Consider the following 16,679-nt stretch of genomic DNA (forward strand, 5'->3'; position numbering starts at 1 on the left):
GGTCTGTGCAATATAAAGAAGAAACGCTCCTTATCTCGGCTATTTTGGCAGGATTTCGCTAGATTTTGAGTGCTAAGAGAAGTATGTGGGATTAAAATTGAAGTACCAACGGAGGTGCTGTTGCATCATTATCATCATAGGATTTTTTCACGACCCAGGATGCAGGCACTCAGATGCCAAAACATGGCCTGTGTCAGGTCTTCACAATAAAGACTACCTTTGTCCTGTTCCTGGAGGACCATTTGTGCTTTTTTTTCTTGGTTTGGTTTTATGGTGTACTTGGAACCCACTCTTTTGTACTTCTTTCCTTAGTCCTGCCACATTAGTCTGAACAAGGGGGTTGCATCCCCTTCTTACCAGCAGATGGAGGTAGAGAACAGAGTTTTCTGGTGATATCACCAGTACATAGGCTGGTGCCGTAAGTACCACATCTGCCCCAATCAGGTATGCTGTGACCTTCCCAGCAGAGCAGAGAAAATACACACTTATCCTCTTACTGACAGGTTTCCCTGCTGCAGCCCCAATAATTCTCCAGGCTACCTTACCTTGGCTGTGACTCTCTGACCTAGGGCACCCTCCAGCAGGTTAAATTCTTTTCTATTTATCTTTCCTTTTTTTTGTCAGACCAGAGGGGAGTGGAGGAGTGGCCTAGTGGTTAGGGTGGTGGACTTTGGTCCTGGGGAACTGAGTTCGATTCCCACTTCAGGCACAGGCAGCTCCTTGTGACTCTGGGCAAGTCACTTAACCCTCCATTGCCCCATGTAAGCCGCATTGAGCCTGCCATGAGTGGGAAAGCGCAGGGTACAAATGTAACAAAAAAAAAAACAGAGAGGAAAGTGAAGCACATAGCCTGCAAAGGGGGGGGGGGGCTGAAGCAGCCCCCTACCCACTCACCCTTGGCAGAGTTCCCATGGGATCAGACCACCTGGACAACTAACCAGCTAGGAGAGGTCCACAGACTGGACCTGACACCATTACTATTTCTCACCCAGCTCAGTCAGGAGAAGATCTACAAACCAAATCTGAGAGCCCTTCTTTCTGGTTCCTGAAAGAGACACAGGTTGTGTCCTGCATCTCCACCTTCTACTGTACCAATCCAGATGGCAACCATCTGCTGGAGCCACAGATTACTGGCAAGATCCATTAATCCGTATTCAGGGGATAACATCACTAAAAGTCAGTGTTCTCTGCCTCCAGCTTCTGGTTAGAAGCAAAACTCACTTGTCTGGACTGGTCAGGCAGGAGGATAAGGAATTCCCATTACAGCACAAACTTCCAGTACTTCTCTGTTTGGAGGTGGGAAGAACAGGACTCTCCTTATTTATAGAGAAGCTACTAATTAAATCAAGGGGTGAGGCAAAGAGGAGATAAAAAGCCACTGGGTTCAGATATGGGGATAAAGTACAGTTTGGGATACTGCCTAAAATCCAGACAATCCTGTCACATTGAAAGATCCTGTTTCTTTGTCTTTTCTGGTTACAAGGTGAAAGCATTATACCCTTCCCAAATACTATAGAACATGAAAGAAATGGGGAGATGATTATGTACAGCCTTGGGGGAAAAATGACCTAGGAGATAGCATGGAATGATGCCCTGATGTTGCAGAAAAAGAGTTGGGTAGATGATCTGGGCATGTGGGGGAGTGATATGGAAAAGTGGCCTGGAATGCAGAGTGAGAAATAGGAAAAGTAGAATGGTAACCTAACATTATTGGTAAAAGGTGGTCTGGAGTTGCAGACAGAGGGATAGAGTGGTATCCTGACACTGCAGATACAACAGGGAAATGATCAGGTACTGGAAAGGAAGATGGGAAGGTGACCTAGAGTTGTAGGCAGAGAGTATGGGATGACATCTTAGCATTACAGGAGGTGGTATAGGAAGGTGGCCTGTCATTGCAGGGGTAGGTGGGAAGGCAAGGGGTTTGGAAGGTATTCTGGCATTATAAGGGAATAATGAGAAAAAAAACTTCCCATACTAAACAAAACTTTCTTTCTTTTTTTTCTTGAACCCGGTACACTGAAGAGCCTCAAGAATCAAAAGGTAAGAGGAGAGGAAGGAAAGTTGCTGGAGAGAGCATTCCAGTCTTTATTATCCCATTTGTCATAGGAGGGTCTTATTTATTATGAAAGAGATGAAGCGGTGACCTGGCATAGCATAGGATATGATAGTGATCTGATATTAATGGGTGTGGTACAGAGGATGTGGTGTACAACCTGAGAGGTGTGAAGAGGAGGGTGATAGCATTTAGAATGATCCTAACACAAACCTCCTTATTTTCTTGGATCTGTATCACTAATGAGGCTCTTTATGGGGTTAATTTTCAAAGCACTTAGATTTATAAAATTCCATAGGTTACTATCCTGCTTATTTTCGAAGGAGAAGAGCGGCCAGCTTCTGACACAAATCGGGAGATGGCCGGCCTTCTCCTAAAGCGAGCCAAATCAGTATAATCGAAAGCCGATTTTGGCCAGCTTCAACTGCTTTCCGTCGCAGGGCCGGCCAAAGTTCAAGGGGGCATGTCGGCAGTGTACCCAAGGTGGGATGGGGGCGTGGTTAAGAGATGGCCGGCCTCGGCTGATAATGGAAAAAAGAAGGCCGGCCCTGACGAGCATTTGGCCAACTTTACTTGGTCCCTTTTTGTTCACGACCAAGCCTTGAAAAGGTACCCTAACTGACCAGATGACCACCGAAGGGAATCGGGGATGACCTCCCCTTACTCCCCCAGTGGTCACCAACCCCCTCCCACCCAAAAAAAAAAAAAAAAAAAAACATTTTATTTGCCAGCCTCTATGCCAGCCTTAAAATGTCATACCCAGCTCCATCATAGCACTATGCAGGTCCCTGGAGCAGCTTTTAGTGGGTACTGCAGTGCACTTCAGGCAGGCGGACCCAGGCCCATCCACCCCCCTACCTGTGACACTTGTGGTGGTAAATGGGAGCCCTCCAAAACCCACCCGAAACCCACCCGTTTTTTATTTTTTTATTTTTTTTTATTTTATATTTATTAAATTTCAAAATAATACATTCACAATAATAAATGTACAGAAATCAGGAAATACATCCAAAGGATTAAAGAATCATCCATTATATTCCATGGATTTTCAAAAAATATATCTTTCATACTTAGTCCACTATAAACGATCAAGATACAAGGTAATAATCATAAGAAACAAAAGAGTTTAAACACTCTTACAATACATAAGGAGGACAGAATCAAAAGTTTGCCTACGGATTCAACTCCCTACAGATGCCTCCAGAGGTTGAATATCCCTGCTTTCTTTACTTATTAATAGGAGCTTCAATTTTTCTGGATCAAAAAAAACATAATGAACGTTACCAAAAGAAACAAGACATCTGCATGCAAATTTCAACTTAAATGATCCTCCCAAAGAGAGAGTTCGAGGCCTAAGCCCTAAAAATTCTCGCCTTTTTTTTTGTGTAGATTTGCTGACGTCAGGAAAAATCTGTATCTTTGAGCCAAAAAATTGAGCTTCCCTGGATTTGAAGTAAAGGCGAAATATATTATTTCGATCAGTCTCAAATGCGAAGGTTACCAGGAGAGTAGTGCGTTCAGTTATAGTCTCTAATGATGTTTCAAGAATTTGAGTAAGATTTAAATCTGAAGCAATCTCCAGATTCATTTTAATTCCAGTAATATAATAGACTTTGACTATCGGAGGAAAAAGTTCTTTTGGAATCTTTAAGATCTCTAGGAAATATTTCTGTAACATTTCTAATGGAGGTAATAGAGGGCTTTTAGGAAAGTTTAAGAATCGCAAGTTGTTTCTTCTAAGTTGATTATCCAAAAATTCTACTTTCCTTTGGTCCCTTTCTTTCTCCATAAGGACATTATCAACTAGAGTTTGTAATTTTTTTATTGCAATAGAGTTTAACTCACTTTTCTCCTCTTGCTTCGCCGTTCTCGACTCCATTAAATGTTGAGAATGTTTAACTTCCTTCACTTCAGCAGTCAATTCAAGTGAAATCTTTTGTAGGGAAACATTCATTGTCTGGATGGCATCCCATAGGGTATTCAATGTAACAGTTGCTGGTCTAATTAGTTCGCCGGGTCTCGCTGGTGGAGGCGTCTGAATGGTAGCGGATACTATCTCCACTCTTTCCGCCTTGCGCTCAGACGTCGCCGCGTCTGGCGTCGAAAATCCCACAGGGCCGCTACCAACTTCAAAACTATCCAAATGAAGTTCTCCTGTAGGGTCCGTCTCTCCACCCGGTCTCGGCGGCGCAACTCTATTAGGCGGGCTCAGCGATATCGCCTCCGCGCCAAGTTCTCCGGTAAGCTGTTGTTTCGGGGAACCATCCCGGGCTAAAACTTGAGATCCCAACGCTTGTAGCCCGAAGACTTCCAAGGTAGGCTGCTTTAGCGATATGGTATCCCCAGTGCTAGAAACGGCTTTAGCACCGATCTTTCCTTTCCTCTTAACCATAATTAAGGAAAAGGAAAAACGCCAGGCAGACCTTCTTGTGTCTCAGAGCCTCAAAACGCAGCTCCTCCCTTGGACGCCATCTTGATCCTGTCAAACCCACCCGTTTTTATTGATGATACAAGAACTGTAACAAATCCTTAATTTACAACCATTGATAAAGCCATTGATATAACATTTTGATCAAACATGTCTGTAACTTGTGTCACCAATTTGTATTTTGTAACTTTTTCTCTCCCCCCTCAGTCCCACAAACTACTATCGCTTTACCCGAAAGAAATTAACATCCTTTGTTAAAGTGAATAATAAAGAGTAATAAAATGAAAGATTGTTGTCGCTAATTACATATATTGTGTTATATTTATCAAAGTACCTTGTTTAGGAAAAGTTTTATATGCAATACAAAACAATAAAATAACAACTTTGACGTATAAAACAAAAATTCCTTGTTTAGATTCCTTATCCCTCCCCCCTCCCTCCCTTACTTAGACTACCGCGCTTCTTTCCTTTCTTCATGGTGTCTACTGTTTCAATTCCGCACCAAACATCTGTCCACTTTGATATTGTTGGATAATATACAGCCAGCCCCTCGTTAAATCTCCCTCTGCTTTCTTCGCCTATTGTCTCTTCCCTATTGCCTCTCTTCCCCCTCTTGGTATCCCCCGTTACCCTTTAAGGGCTACGGTAGTGGTGTCCAGTTGTGGGGAGTGGGTTTTGGGGGGGGGGGTTTGGGGGGCTCAGCACCCAAGGTAAGGGAGCTATGCACTTGGGAGCAATTTGTGAAGTCCACTGCAGTGCCCCCTAGGGTGCCCGGTTGGTGTCCTGGCATGTGAGGGGGACCAGTGCACTACAAATGCTGGCTCCTCCCACGACCAAATGGCTTGGATTTGGCCGGTTTGGAGATGGCTGCCATTAGTTTCCATTATCGGCGAAAACCAATGCGGCCATCTCTAAGGGCGGCCCAAATGTTGAGATTTGGCCGGCCCCAACCGTATTATCGAAACGAAAGATGGCCAGCCATCTTGTTCGATAATACGGCCGGGGACGCCGCTTTACGGGGCTGTCCGTAAAGATGGCCGGCCCCGTTCGATTATGCCCCTCTATGTGGCTCATTTTCAAAGCTCTTAAATTTACAAAGTTACATAGAGGCGTATTTTCAAAACATTTAGACTTACAAAGTTACGTGGAGGGGCATTTTTGAAAGGGACATCCAAGTTGAGATTTGGACGTCCTTGCAAAACGTCAAAATCCAGGGACAGGGAAACCCGTATTTTCGAGACAAGATAGACGACCATCTTTCGTTTTGAAAATACCATCAGATACATCCAAATCCTTAGATTTGGACGTCCCTAAACATGGACGTTTCCGACTTTCGACGATTTTCGAAACCAAAGATGTCCATGTCAAAAACAGCCAAATGCAAGCCATTTGGTGGTGGGAGGAGCCAGCATTTGTAGTGCACTAGTCCCCCTGACATGCCAGGACACCTATCGGGCACCCTAGGGGGCGCTGCAGTGGACTTCATAAATTGCTTCCAGGTACATAGCTCCCTTAACTTTGTGTGCTGAGCCCCCCAAACTCCCCCAAAACCCACTACTCCTAACTGTACACCACTACCATAGCCCTTACGGGTGATGGGGGTACCTAGATGTGGGTACAGTGGGTTTCGGGGTGGGTTTTGGAGGGCTCACTTTTTCCTCCACAAACGTAACAGGTGGGGGGGGGTGGGGGGGTTGGGTCCGCCTGTCTGAAGTGAACTGCACCCATTAAAACTGCTCCAGGGACCTGCATGCGCTGTCATGGACTTGAGTATGACATCTGAGGCTGGCATAGAGGCTGGCATGACATATTTTGAAAGATGTTTTTTGAGGGTGGGAGGGAGTTAGCGACCACTGGAGGAGTAACAGGAGGTCATCCCCGATTCCCTCCGGTGGTCATCTGGTCATTTCGGGCACCTTTTTGTACCTTATTCGTAAGAAAAACACGTCCGGGTGAAAATGTCCAAGTGTTCGTCAGGGACATCCTTGTTTTTGTCGATTATGGGTCAAAGACGTCCAATGTTAGGCACGCCCAAATCCCGCCTTTGCTATGCCTCCAAAACGCCCCCTTGAACTTTGGCCGTCTTTGCGACGGACTGCAGTTGGAGACGTCCTAAATCGGGTTTCAATTATACCGATTTGGACGTCCCTGGGAGAAGGACCTCCATCTTCCGGTTTATGTCGAAAGATGGACGTCTTTCTCTTTCGAAAATGAGCCCAATAGTAACCTATGGAACCTTGTAAGTTTAAGTGCTTTGAAAATTAGCTCTGCAGTAACCTATAGAACTATGTAAGTAAGTGTCTTGAAAATATGCCTCCACGTGTCACATATTCAGTGCTTTTTTTGTAGAAAAAAAAAAGGTGCCGGTACTCATTATGGGCAGGGTCACCACATATGGCCCCACCCCTATGATAGCCACACCAACATTAGCCACACCCCTTATACCAGCCATGGTGCATATAAACAGACATAATTGAAAATATTATACTAGTATAGGAGAAACAAAATAACGAGTTTTTTCATTATAAATAATTTCTGTAAGCTGTTACAGCTCCAGTATACCCAGTGCAAAATAAGACAGCAGATGTAAATTCTCAAATTGGACATATTCCAAACACTAAAATGAAAATAAAATGATTTTTTCTACCTTTGTTGTCTGATGACTTTGTTTTTCTATCCATATTGGTCCCAGTCTCTGATTCTGCTGTTTCCTATCTGTTCACTTAACTCAATTTCCAGGGCTTCCTTTCCATTTATTTCTTTACTTTCCTCCTTTCTTCTTCATTTCTTGCCATAAGCAAAAGCTGGGTCCTCCTCCGTGGAATTGACTGGAGGAGGTATAACGTGGATCCAGCTTTTGCCTATTTTCTCCATCCATGTTTAGTTTTTCTCCTCTCTTCCCTTTCCCTCATCTCCATCCATGTGCATCTTCTTTTTTCTTTCCTCCCTTCCATCCATCTCCAGCATTTCTCCTCTTTTCTGGCCCCTGTATCCATATAAAGCAATAATTTTCTCTCCCCTCTCCTCCATCCAAGTCCAGCATTTCTCCTCTCTCCCTTCCAACCCCTCCATCTATCCATGTCCAGCAATTCTCCTCTATCTCCTGCTCTCCTCTCCATCCATTTCCAGCACTTCTCCTCTCTCCCCTGCCCTCCCCTCCCATCCATGTGCATCTCCTTCCTGTCTTCCCTCCCCTCCATCCTTGTCCAGCATGTCTCCTCTCTCCCCTGCCCTTCCCTCCCATCCATGTCCAGTGATTCTCCTCTCTCCCCTGTCTTCCCCTCTCATCCATGTCCAGCAATTCTCTCTTCCCTGCCCTTCCCTCCCATCCATGTCCAGCAGGACTCCTCTCTCCCCTACCCTGCCTTCCCTTCCCATCCATGCCCAGCAATTCTTTCTTCCCTGCCCTCTCCTCTATGTCCAGCGATTCTCTCTTCCCTGCCCTCCCCTCCATGTCCAGCGATTCTCTCTTCCCTGCCCTCCCCTCCATGTCCAGCAATTCTCTCTTCCCTGCCCTCCCCACCCATCCATGTCCAGCAATTCTCTTTTCCCTGCCCTGCCCTCCTCTCCCATCGATGCCCAGCGATTCTCCTCTCTCCCCTGCCCTCCCCTCCTCCCATCCATGTCCAGTGATTCTCCTCTCTCTCATCTCATCCATGTCGAGCAATTCTCTCTTCCCTGCCCTCCCCTCCCATCCATGTCCAGTGATTCTCTCTTCCCCACCCTCCCCTCCTCTCCATGTCCAGCAATTCTCTCTTCCCTGCCCTCCCCTCCAATCCATGTCCAGCAATTCTCCTCCCTCCCCATTCCTCCCGTCTCATCCATGTCCAGCAATTCTCTCTTCCCTGCCCTCCCCACCCATCCATGTCCAGCAATTCTCTCTTTCCTGCTCTCCCCTCCCATAGATGTCCAGCGATTCTCCTCTCTCCCCTGTCCTCCCCTCCCATCCATGTCCAGCGATTCTCCTCTCTCCCCTGCCCTCCCCTCCCATCCATGTCCAGTGATTCTCCTCTCTCCCCTGTCCTCCCCTCTCATCCATGTACAGCAATTCTCTCTTCCCTGCCCTCCCCTCCCATCCAGCAGGTCTCCTCTCTCCCCTACCTTGCCTTCCCTCCCATCCATGTCCAGCAATTCTCTTTTCCCTGCCCTCTCCTCCCATCCATGTCCAGCAATACTCTCTTCCCTGCCCTCCCCTCCCATGTCCAGCAATTCTCCTCTCTCCCCTGCCCTCCCCTCTCCATGTCCAGTGATTCTTCTTCCCCCAGCCCAACCTCCTTCTCCACGGCCTGCCAGCCAGTGAAGCGATAAAGAAAGGCTGCCAGCGTCGGAGCTTCCCTGTGCGAGTCCCGCCTACTTTGTTTCAACTTCCTGTTTCCGCATAGGCGGGACTCGCAGAGGGAAGTTCCGACGCTGCCAGCCTCTCTCATTTACTGCACTATTCGCACTGCTGAGTCCATAAAAATTCTAAAATGGCTGCCGTATAGAGGACTCAAGAACCGTTAGCTCCTGACCCCCTCACTGAAACGGTCCGCTGTTTGGCTGTAACTGGCCCGATCTTTTCGGCAACTGCCCCTTCAGATGCTGTGGAACTCCATTCATCATCTGTTCACCTCCTGTCTCTTAAATCATCCTGAAATCGTCCGACCTTACTGACCACCGGCGTCTGGCAGGGGATTTGCACATCGAGGGCGCAGTGGTGGGTGCCAGAGAGCACGGCCCGGCTTTGATCCACTCAGCAGGGGCCAGGACATTGCAGGGGGCTCGATCGGGCCAGTGACTTCAGGTTTCCTTTTGTTCATCCGGGCTGCTGATTTCCTCTGTTCTGCGGGTATCCCCCCGGCGTGCTCTGTCTGCGCCTACTGTCGCTCAGCCTGCCGCTCGACCTCCGACCACTGCCGTTGGGGCCTCTTGAGGGTGTGTTTCATGGTGGGGAGCCCTGTCTCCTCTGTCTTGTTGGTTCCACTTGAAGAGGTTCGCCTGCTTTAACTGCCTGCAGTTCGTTGGCTTCCACTACTTGATCAGCTGCTTGTCGTTGAAGATGCCTGATAGTGAGTGGATCGCTGCATTGGGGGCTGGAGTAGACAGATGGGTGGTGTGGATCTTGGCACCTTTTCCGCGAAGCAGGGCCGTCGTGGTCTGCTCAAACAATTCGCTTCTCTTCCTGCCAACAATGATGATTCTTATCGCAGCACAATTTTATCAACTTGTCTGGATGGGTATTATTACAACCCCGCTGAAAGCTGCTCACTTCATTCCACAACATCTCAGCATCGGGAATCTACCTCAGGCATTTACGGGAAATACAAATCCAGTCAACGTTGTTAATTGCAAGCTCCAGCATTCCATCAAAGCAAGATTCCTATGGTTTGTTCCTTCCGGGGTATTACTACAGTTCCCAATTATGGATTATCTTGCCCAGAGATGTTCAAGCCATCCTGATCCGTCTCAGCATCTGGTCTTCCACAGTCCATTTTAGACTCTCTTACCCTTTCCCTTTTACTTCCTACCCTGTTCCTTTTACCCTATCTAATGTAATTGTATTTGATTCCTGTACATTGTAAACCACTTTGAGTCTGCTTAATATGGAAAAAAGTGGGGTATAAATGTTCATAAATAAAAAAATAAAAGTAAGGGGAGGAAGGGTGCAGGACTTGCTGGGGAAAAAAAGGTGCCGGAACGCCGTACCAGTGCGTACCGGTACAAAAAAAGCCCTGCATATATTAAAGATGGTGAGAGGAAATTTCTACTGTTTCCATAGATACCTCACTCTAGTGTAACTGTCACATCAACTTCTGCCTAACATCTACTCTAAATTTCTATGCTGCAGTCTCAGTCCATGACTTCTTGGTCTGTCTTTAATGGACATGGATTTACATTTTGTATGTAATCCCCTTTTATGTATAGGAAGACTCCAGTCAAGCAATCTTTCAGTCTTCTCTTCACCCATTAAATAAAGCCAAATTCTTCAACTTATCCTTTACTAACTAGCCAAGAGATTCCAACAACAGTATTAGTAATTCTGTGTAGAATGGGAGATTTACTGTACAAACTTTGCATTTAAAATACCTGTTAATACATTCTAGTACAGTATTAGGTGTTTTACGACAACAATGTATTAAGATAAAAATATTAGAAATGCCATATTGGCTTAGACCAATGGTCCATTAAATGCATCAGTGACCTATCCAAGGCACTTGGGAGTACATAGTAGATTCTAATCAGGAGATCTATCACCTGTTGTACACTCTTATTTTCTTCAAGCTTACCTGGTTAATAATTACTGCTCCTCGTGATCTTGAACAAGTCACCAAACTTTTCATTCCCTCAGGTACAATTTTAGATTGGAAGCCCTCCAGGAACAGAATAATACTTATTGTAACTTAATATAACCCACCTTCAGCTACTACTGAGAAAGGCATGAGCTTTGTTTTTACTTCATGGTCATGTAGTAGCTTATCTGACACCTTTACATACTTCTTGCTTTGGATGTACTTGAAAAAGTTTTATTACTAGATTTTCCTCTTTGGCAAGCTTCTCTTCAAATTTCTTGGCCACCTTTAGTACTGCTTTACATCTAGCTTGCTGGTGTTTATCCTCTTTCCTCTTCTCCTTGTTTGGACTCACTCTGAATTTTTTTAACCATGTAGGCAGTTGTTTAGTCTTCTTTCAACTTCTTATTTTTCAATGTAGAATATATTTTTTTTCTGAGCTTAAAAGCCTATCAGATGGACAATTTGGGTCAGATGAGGGAGCGGAGCTTAAAGGGAGTTAACAATATTAAAAATTGTAGTAATGGTATTATCAAGAGGAGCAAAAATAATGAGGCCCTAATTCTTGATTGACTAAAAGAAGTAACTGTACATCATGGCCGACTAGGATGGATGCTCTGGGACCAGTTCCTAAATTGCGGCCCAGTTCAAGGACCAGACTCTAATTGTGGACCAGATCAGCCCGATCCTGAGACCCAATACTCGGGGCACGGCTGCCCTCTTGGACGGGATCCAAAGAACCACTGGACCAGCACCGGGAATCCAGAATCGTCAACCTGACTGCTCAGACGGGAGGACCCATCCATGTTGAGGATTGGCCCAATCCCAAAACCAGTGACTACGTTTGCTGCTGGCTTTTCTGTTGCATGCATTTATCCTCCACATTGGAAAGTCTCTGCTGGTATGCTGTCAAATCGGTTTGCAGGCCCTCTAGTATTTCGTCCATCTTTGCCAATTTATCTGAAATTTTCTGTAATTTTTGATCAACCGATGATTCCAGTAGCGCGAAACCTCCGCAGCTATTTCAGCCACCCATGCAGAGCCCACTGACGATGCATCTGAGGGGCCGTTCTCCACCATCTTACTTTCTCCTGTGCGGCCCCGTGCTCCCTCTTTCTTCTGGGCTTTTGCGGACATGTTCGTACTTGAGGAGACCCACAGTGGTTCTTTCTCATTCCAGACGCTCCCACCATTAGTATCTGCTGTAAGATGGGTTTTTGCAAGAGCCTTGTAACTGCTTGGGGCTAGATATTAATCAGAGGGCCCCAGATCTCCACTCTGCGGCTTCCTCTCGCTAGCCCAGCATCACGTGAGCTCCCTTCCTCCTTTTTTTAATAAACGGAATATTTTTGGACTGGGCTTCCAGGATGGTATTTTTGAACAGCATCCACGCCTGATGTAAATTTTTGACCTTCGCAGCTGCTCCTCTAAGTTTTTTTTTTCACTGTTCTTCTCATTTTATCATAGTCTCCTTTTTGAAAGTAAAATGCTAACATATTGGATTTCCTGTGTGTACAACCTTTTCTGGAGATGGGAAGGCGGTAGAACTAGAGGACATGAAATGAGACTGAAGGGGGGCAGACTCAAGAAAACTGTCAGGAAGTATTTTTTCACGGAGAGAGTGGTGGATACTTGGAATGCCCTCCCGCGGGAGGTGGTGGAGATGAAAACGGCAATGGAATTCAAACATGCGTGGGATAAACATAAAAGAATCCTGTTCAGAAGGAATGGATCCTCAGAAGCTTAGCAGAGATTGGGTGGCAGAACCGGTGGTGGGAGGCGGGGCTGGTGCTGGGCAGACTTCTACAGTCTGTGCCCTGAAAATGGCAGATACAAATCAAGGTAAAGTATACACAAAAAGTAGCACATATGAGTTTATCTTGTTGGGCAGACTGAATGGACCGTGCAGGTCTTTTTCTGCCGTCATCTACTATGTTACTATCGTTACTTACTCCAAAGCCAATATCAAATGTGATCATATTATGATCACTGTTATCAAGCGGCCTCAGCACCATTACCCCCTGCACCAGATCATGCGCTCTACTAAGGACTAGGTCTAGAATTTTTCCTCCTCTTGTTGGATCCTGTACCAGCTGCTCCATAAAGAAGTCCTTGATTTTGTCAAGGAATTTTACCTCCCTAGCATTCCCTGATATTACATTTACCCAGTCAAAATCAGGGTAATTGAAATCATCCATTATTATTGTGTTGCCCAGTTTATAAGCCTCCCTAACTTCTGATAAGATTTCTACATCTGTCTGTTCATCCTGGCCAGGTGGCCGGTAGTACACTCTTATCACTATCCTTTTCCCCTTTACACATGGAATTTCAATCCATAGGGATTCCAAGATGTTTTGTTTCCTGCAGAATTTCCAATCTATTTGATTCAAGGCCCTCCTTAACATACAATGATCCACCAATTCAATCCACCCCATCACTACGATATAATTTGTACCCTGGTATGACAGTGTTCCATTGCTTATCCTCCTTCCACCAGGTCACAGAGATGCCTATTATATCTAACTAGTAAAAAAGGCCCGTTTCTGGAGCAAATGAAACGGGCGCTAGCAAGGTTTTCCTCCCCGAACCCCCCTCCCTACCCCTTCACGTTTGACGCGAGGGCGAGGCCCAGAGACTTGGTGATTTCACGAACCCTTCATGAAGGAAGTGATGTCAGCGGCTTGGCTTCAGTGACGTCAGTGTCTTCAGAACGTTGAGGGTGAGTTTTATTATATAGATTTTTCATTTAGTGCAATTTATTCTAACTCTCCCATCTTATTTTTTTAGGCTTATGGTATTCGAATATAGACATTTCAAACATGATATATATGTTATGCTAAATGTATGTTACCATGTATGTATGCAACTTAACGCATTACCACTTGTAATTCTGTTATCCGGAAATGGCAACCGCCATTACGGCAAATGTAAGCCACATTGAGCCTGCAAATTTGTGGGGAAATGTGGGATACAAATGCTACAAATAAATAAATAAATAAAATTCCTATTTACATCTTGCTTAGTAGTTGACAGTGTTAATTTGCAATCTTTTGTCTGATTTTTATTTAAGGACACCTGATCTACAATGTTCTCTATTGCAACCTTGCTTTCGGGATACCCTATCTTCCCTGTTTTAGTGATATCTTTGAAAGATACCTTGTTCCGAACCATGTGTTTTTGAAAGACTGTCAGCCTTCCCACAGGTTCTAGTGTAAAAGCTGCTCTATCTCCTCTTTAAATGCCAATGCCAGTTGCCTAGTCCCACCCTGGTTAAGGTGGAGCCTATCTTTCTGGAGCTAGGGGTGGGTGGGATTTGGGGAGGGTGGGTGGAACTGAGGACTGAACTGTGCCTTCTATAGAATATCTGTTCATGCTGTGGCAGAAAATTCAAGTTTTAAAACTATGGGAAAAAGTATATTGTGATGCTTTCTAAGAATTGGATGGGAGGTTCTTTTAGTAGGTAACTTGGACATGTGAGCAATGGGACTTGGTGGTTTTGAGTAGTGTTTGTTGAACTAGAGTTATATTTGGGGGAGAGAAGGATGACTATTATCTGTTAGTGTCAAATGGTTCTTCCTTTTTTGTGAGTTTGTCCAAAAACAGTTCAAGGTTTGGGTCTTCTTTTTGGAATCTACTACCAATAGGGGAAATTAATTAAACTCAGAGTACAATATTTCATCAAGATAATACTAAAGTACTCCAACTTAATTTATTAATATTTTCTTTAATGAAAAACAAATGCGCATTTATCATTCATACACAAAAATGGCTCCAAAGGAACTCTGCCTACCAAACCTCTCACACTGTCAATCATTCGCATACAACCAGTCTCAGCACTTTTCTTATGATCATATTTTGTTTATAAAGTAACTAATTTACTATCTTGCTAATTACTGCTATATGAACTAACACTCTACAATGCATCCATCACAAATAAAGTTACCCTGCTTCATATAACAAACAGCCAACATAAAATTTATCTATGTATAAAGGCGCAAGTAGAGTCAATGTTGAAAAGTTTATATCAGCAACCAAAGGCAGACAATCAACTTGTTTCCGATGGAGGAAGTTCAACTTGCAGTATTTATATTATAGGACATGGTCCCACAATGCCGACCACAGCCAGTTCCAACTCCTGCAATTCATTCAGTCATCACTGGAACATTCAGATTGAATGTACTGCTATACTCCCCAAATGAATGCAGTGCCAGGCTTGAAAACAGCTTCCGATGGAAACCACTTTACATAACCATTCCGATTATGTCATATCCCTCTAGTTCCTCTATGCGAGACTGCATTTCGTTGTTAACTTCATCAGGAGGAACAACATCCAGTCCCTGAAACAATCAAAACATCATCGTATAACCTACTATTCATACACAGCTACAAACTGAATTTATCACATTGAATATTTTAAATATTTAAACCAATTGCTGACTGCTAATCTTCTGGGACAACCATCACGGCAAGACTCTCCCGGACTTCAGATCGAATCCTGTTATACTAATCACATCCGGGGAAGGGCTTAAATACCTCACAATCCCACTCACCAGGTGGCAAATAAACATGTTATATCCATTCGACTTCAAGATTGAGTCCCATAGGAGCCACCGTATTCCAATTGAAGATGTATCTTTGCTCAAGAGCAAATAACTGTGCAGTAACATCCCCTTGAGCTCTAGAAGTTAATTGTGTCAAAACTACACAACATACATCTTCAATAGTATGATTCTTTTGAAGCCAATGGGCTACTAATGGAGCCTCTCTCTTATGAAGCCTCAGGTTACTAACATGTTCAGCCAACCGCTGTTTTAATTTGCGTTTAGTATGTCCAATATAATACATCGAACAAGGACATATTATGCAATAAACAACCTCCTTGCTATCACATGAGGTATTGTGACGTAAATAAAAATTTTTTGTTGTACCCGGTATCATCACCCATCCAACATCAAGGGAGTATTTACAATAAACACAATGGCCACATGGGCCATGTTTACCAATACCCTGTGGTATCGATGGATGCTTTAATAATTCTCCTAAGTTGGATTTACGAGAGTAAGCAATCTTGGGACGCTCGTCCAATTCCCTGTGTACAGATAACACATGCCAAAATTTATGAATAATCTGCCCAATCCGAGAAGCATTATGAGAAAAAGGAAGGACACAAGTAACCGGTCTCTGTGTATTTTTAACTTTGGGCAAAAATAACCATGATCTATGAGCACATAACGCTGTCATGGTTGTGCCCAGGTTTCAGGCTCTCAGACATCTCGCCCCCTGGTGGCCAGACCTAGTGGCTGCATTGGATTGTCTGTGTGCTGTTTCCCGTTCCAGACTTCAGCCCAGTCCAGTCCGGATCTTCTGGCCTGCCAGACTTGCTTGTCTTGTTTGAGCCTGCACAGCACCCGTAGCTGCCTGGTGATTGCTGCAGCTGAATCTCAGCTGCTGCTGGGCTTATTAGCCATTTGGAAACTCTCTGCTTGGCCTTTGCATCGCCTAAGGCCCTGGTTTGTTGGTGTATGTTGCACTTCTGCCTAGCTTGGTTTTTATTCTAGTTCCTTGTCTGATGCTAGTTAGTCTGTGTGTAGTTTAGCTTATGGTTATTGTTTGTTTCCTAGACTTGTTCCTTGTTTGTCTTTTGTGTTTAGCTTCTGTTTGTCTGTGTTTCTTGTTCAGTGGCTGCCTGGCAGCTTTCAGTTCTGTCTCGTGTTTGTCAGTGTTTGTTCCCTGTTTTAGTGGCTGTCGGTCGCCTTCAGCCAGGGGCTCAACTCCTGAGGAAGGGCGGCTAGTGCAGGTGAAGTCTTGCTGTTCCTATCTGAGTTCTGTCTGGTTCCTGGTGTGGGGTGGTTTTGCCTGCCACTGCCGGTCCTCGGCAGTGGCCCAAGGGCTCACAAACCTAGTTCCTGCTTTGGAAATTTAATAAACG

General features: G+C 44.8%; 1 protein-coding gene across 1 annotated transcript in view; it reads left to right on the forward strand.

The window, feature by feature from the left end:
- LOC115460481 (speriolin-like) overlaps nucleotides 1–16,679 on the forward strand; it is a 311,675-nt gene that overhangs the window by 131,108 nt on the left and 163,888 nt on the right. The window contains exon 7 of the mRNA XM_030190246.1: nucleotides 2,023–2,040. Coding sequence (XP_030046106.1) covers nucleotides 2,023–2,040 — 18 coding nt within the window. The remainder of the gene's footprint in view (nucleotides 1–2,022; nucleotides 2,041–16,679) is intronic.

Source organism: Microcaecilia unicolor, chromosome 1 (genome assembly GCF_901765095.1).
Source record: "Microcaecilia unicolor chromosome 1, aMicUni1.1, whole genome shotgun sequence".
NCBI classification, from domain to species: domain Eukaryota; kingdom Metazoa; phylum Chordata; class Amphibia; order Gymnophiona; family Siphonopidae; genus Microcaecilia; species Microcaecilia unicolor.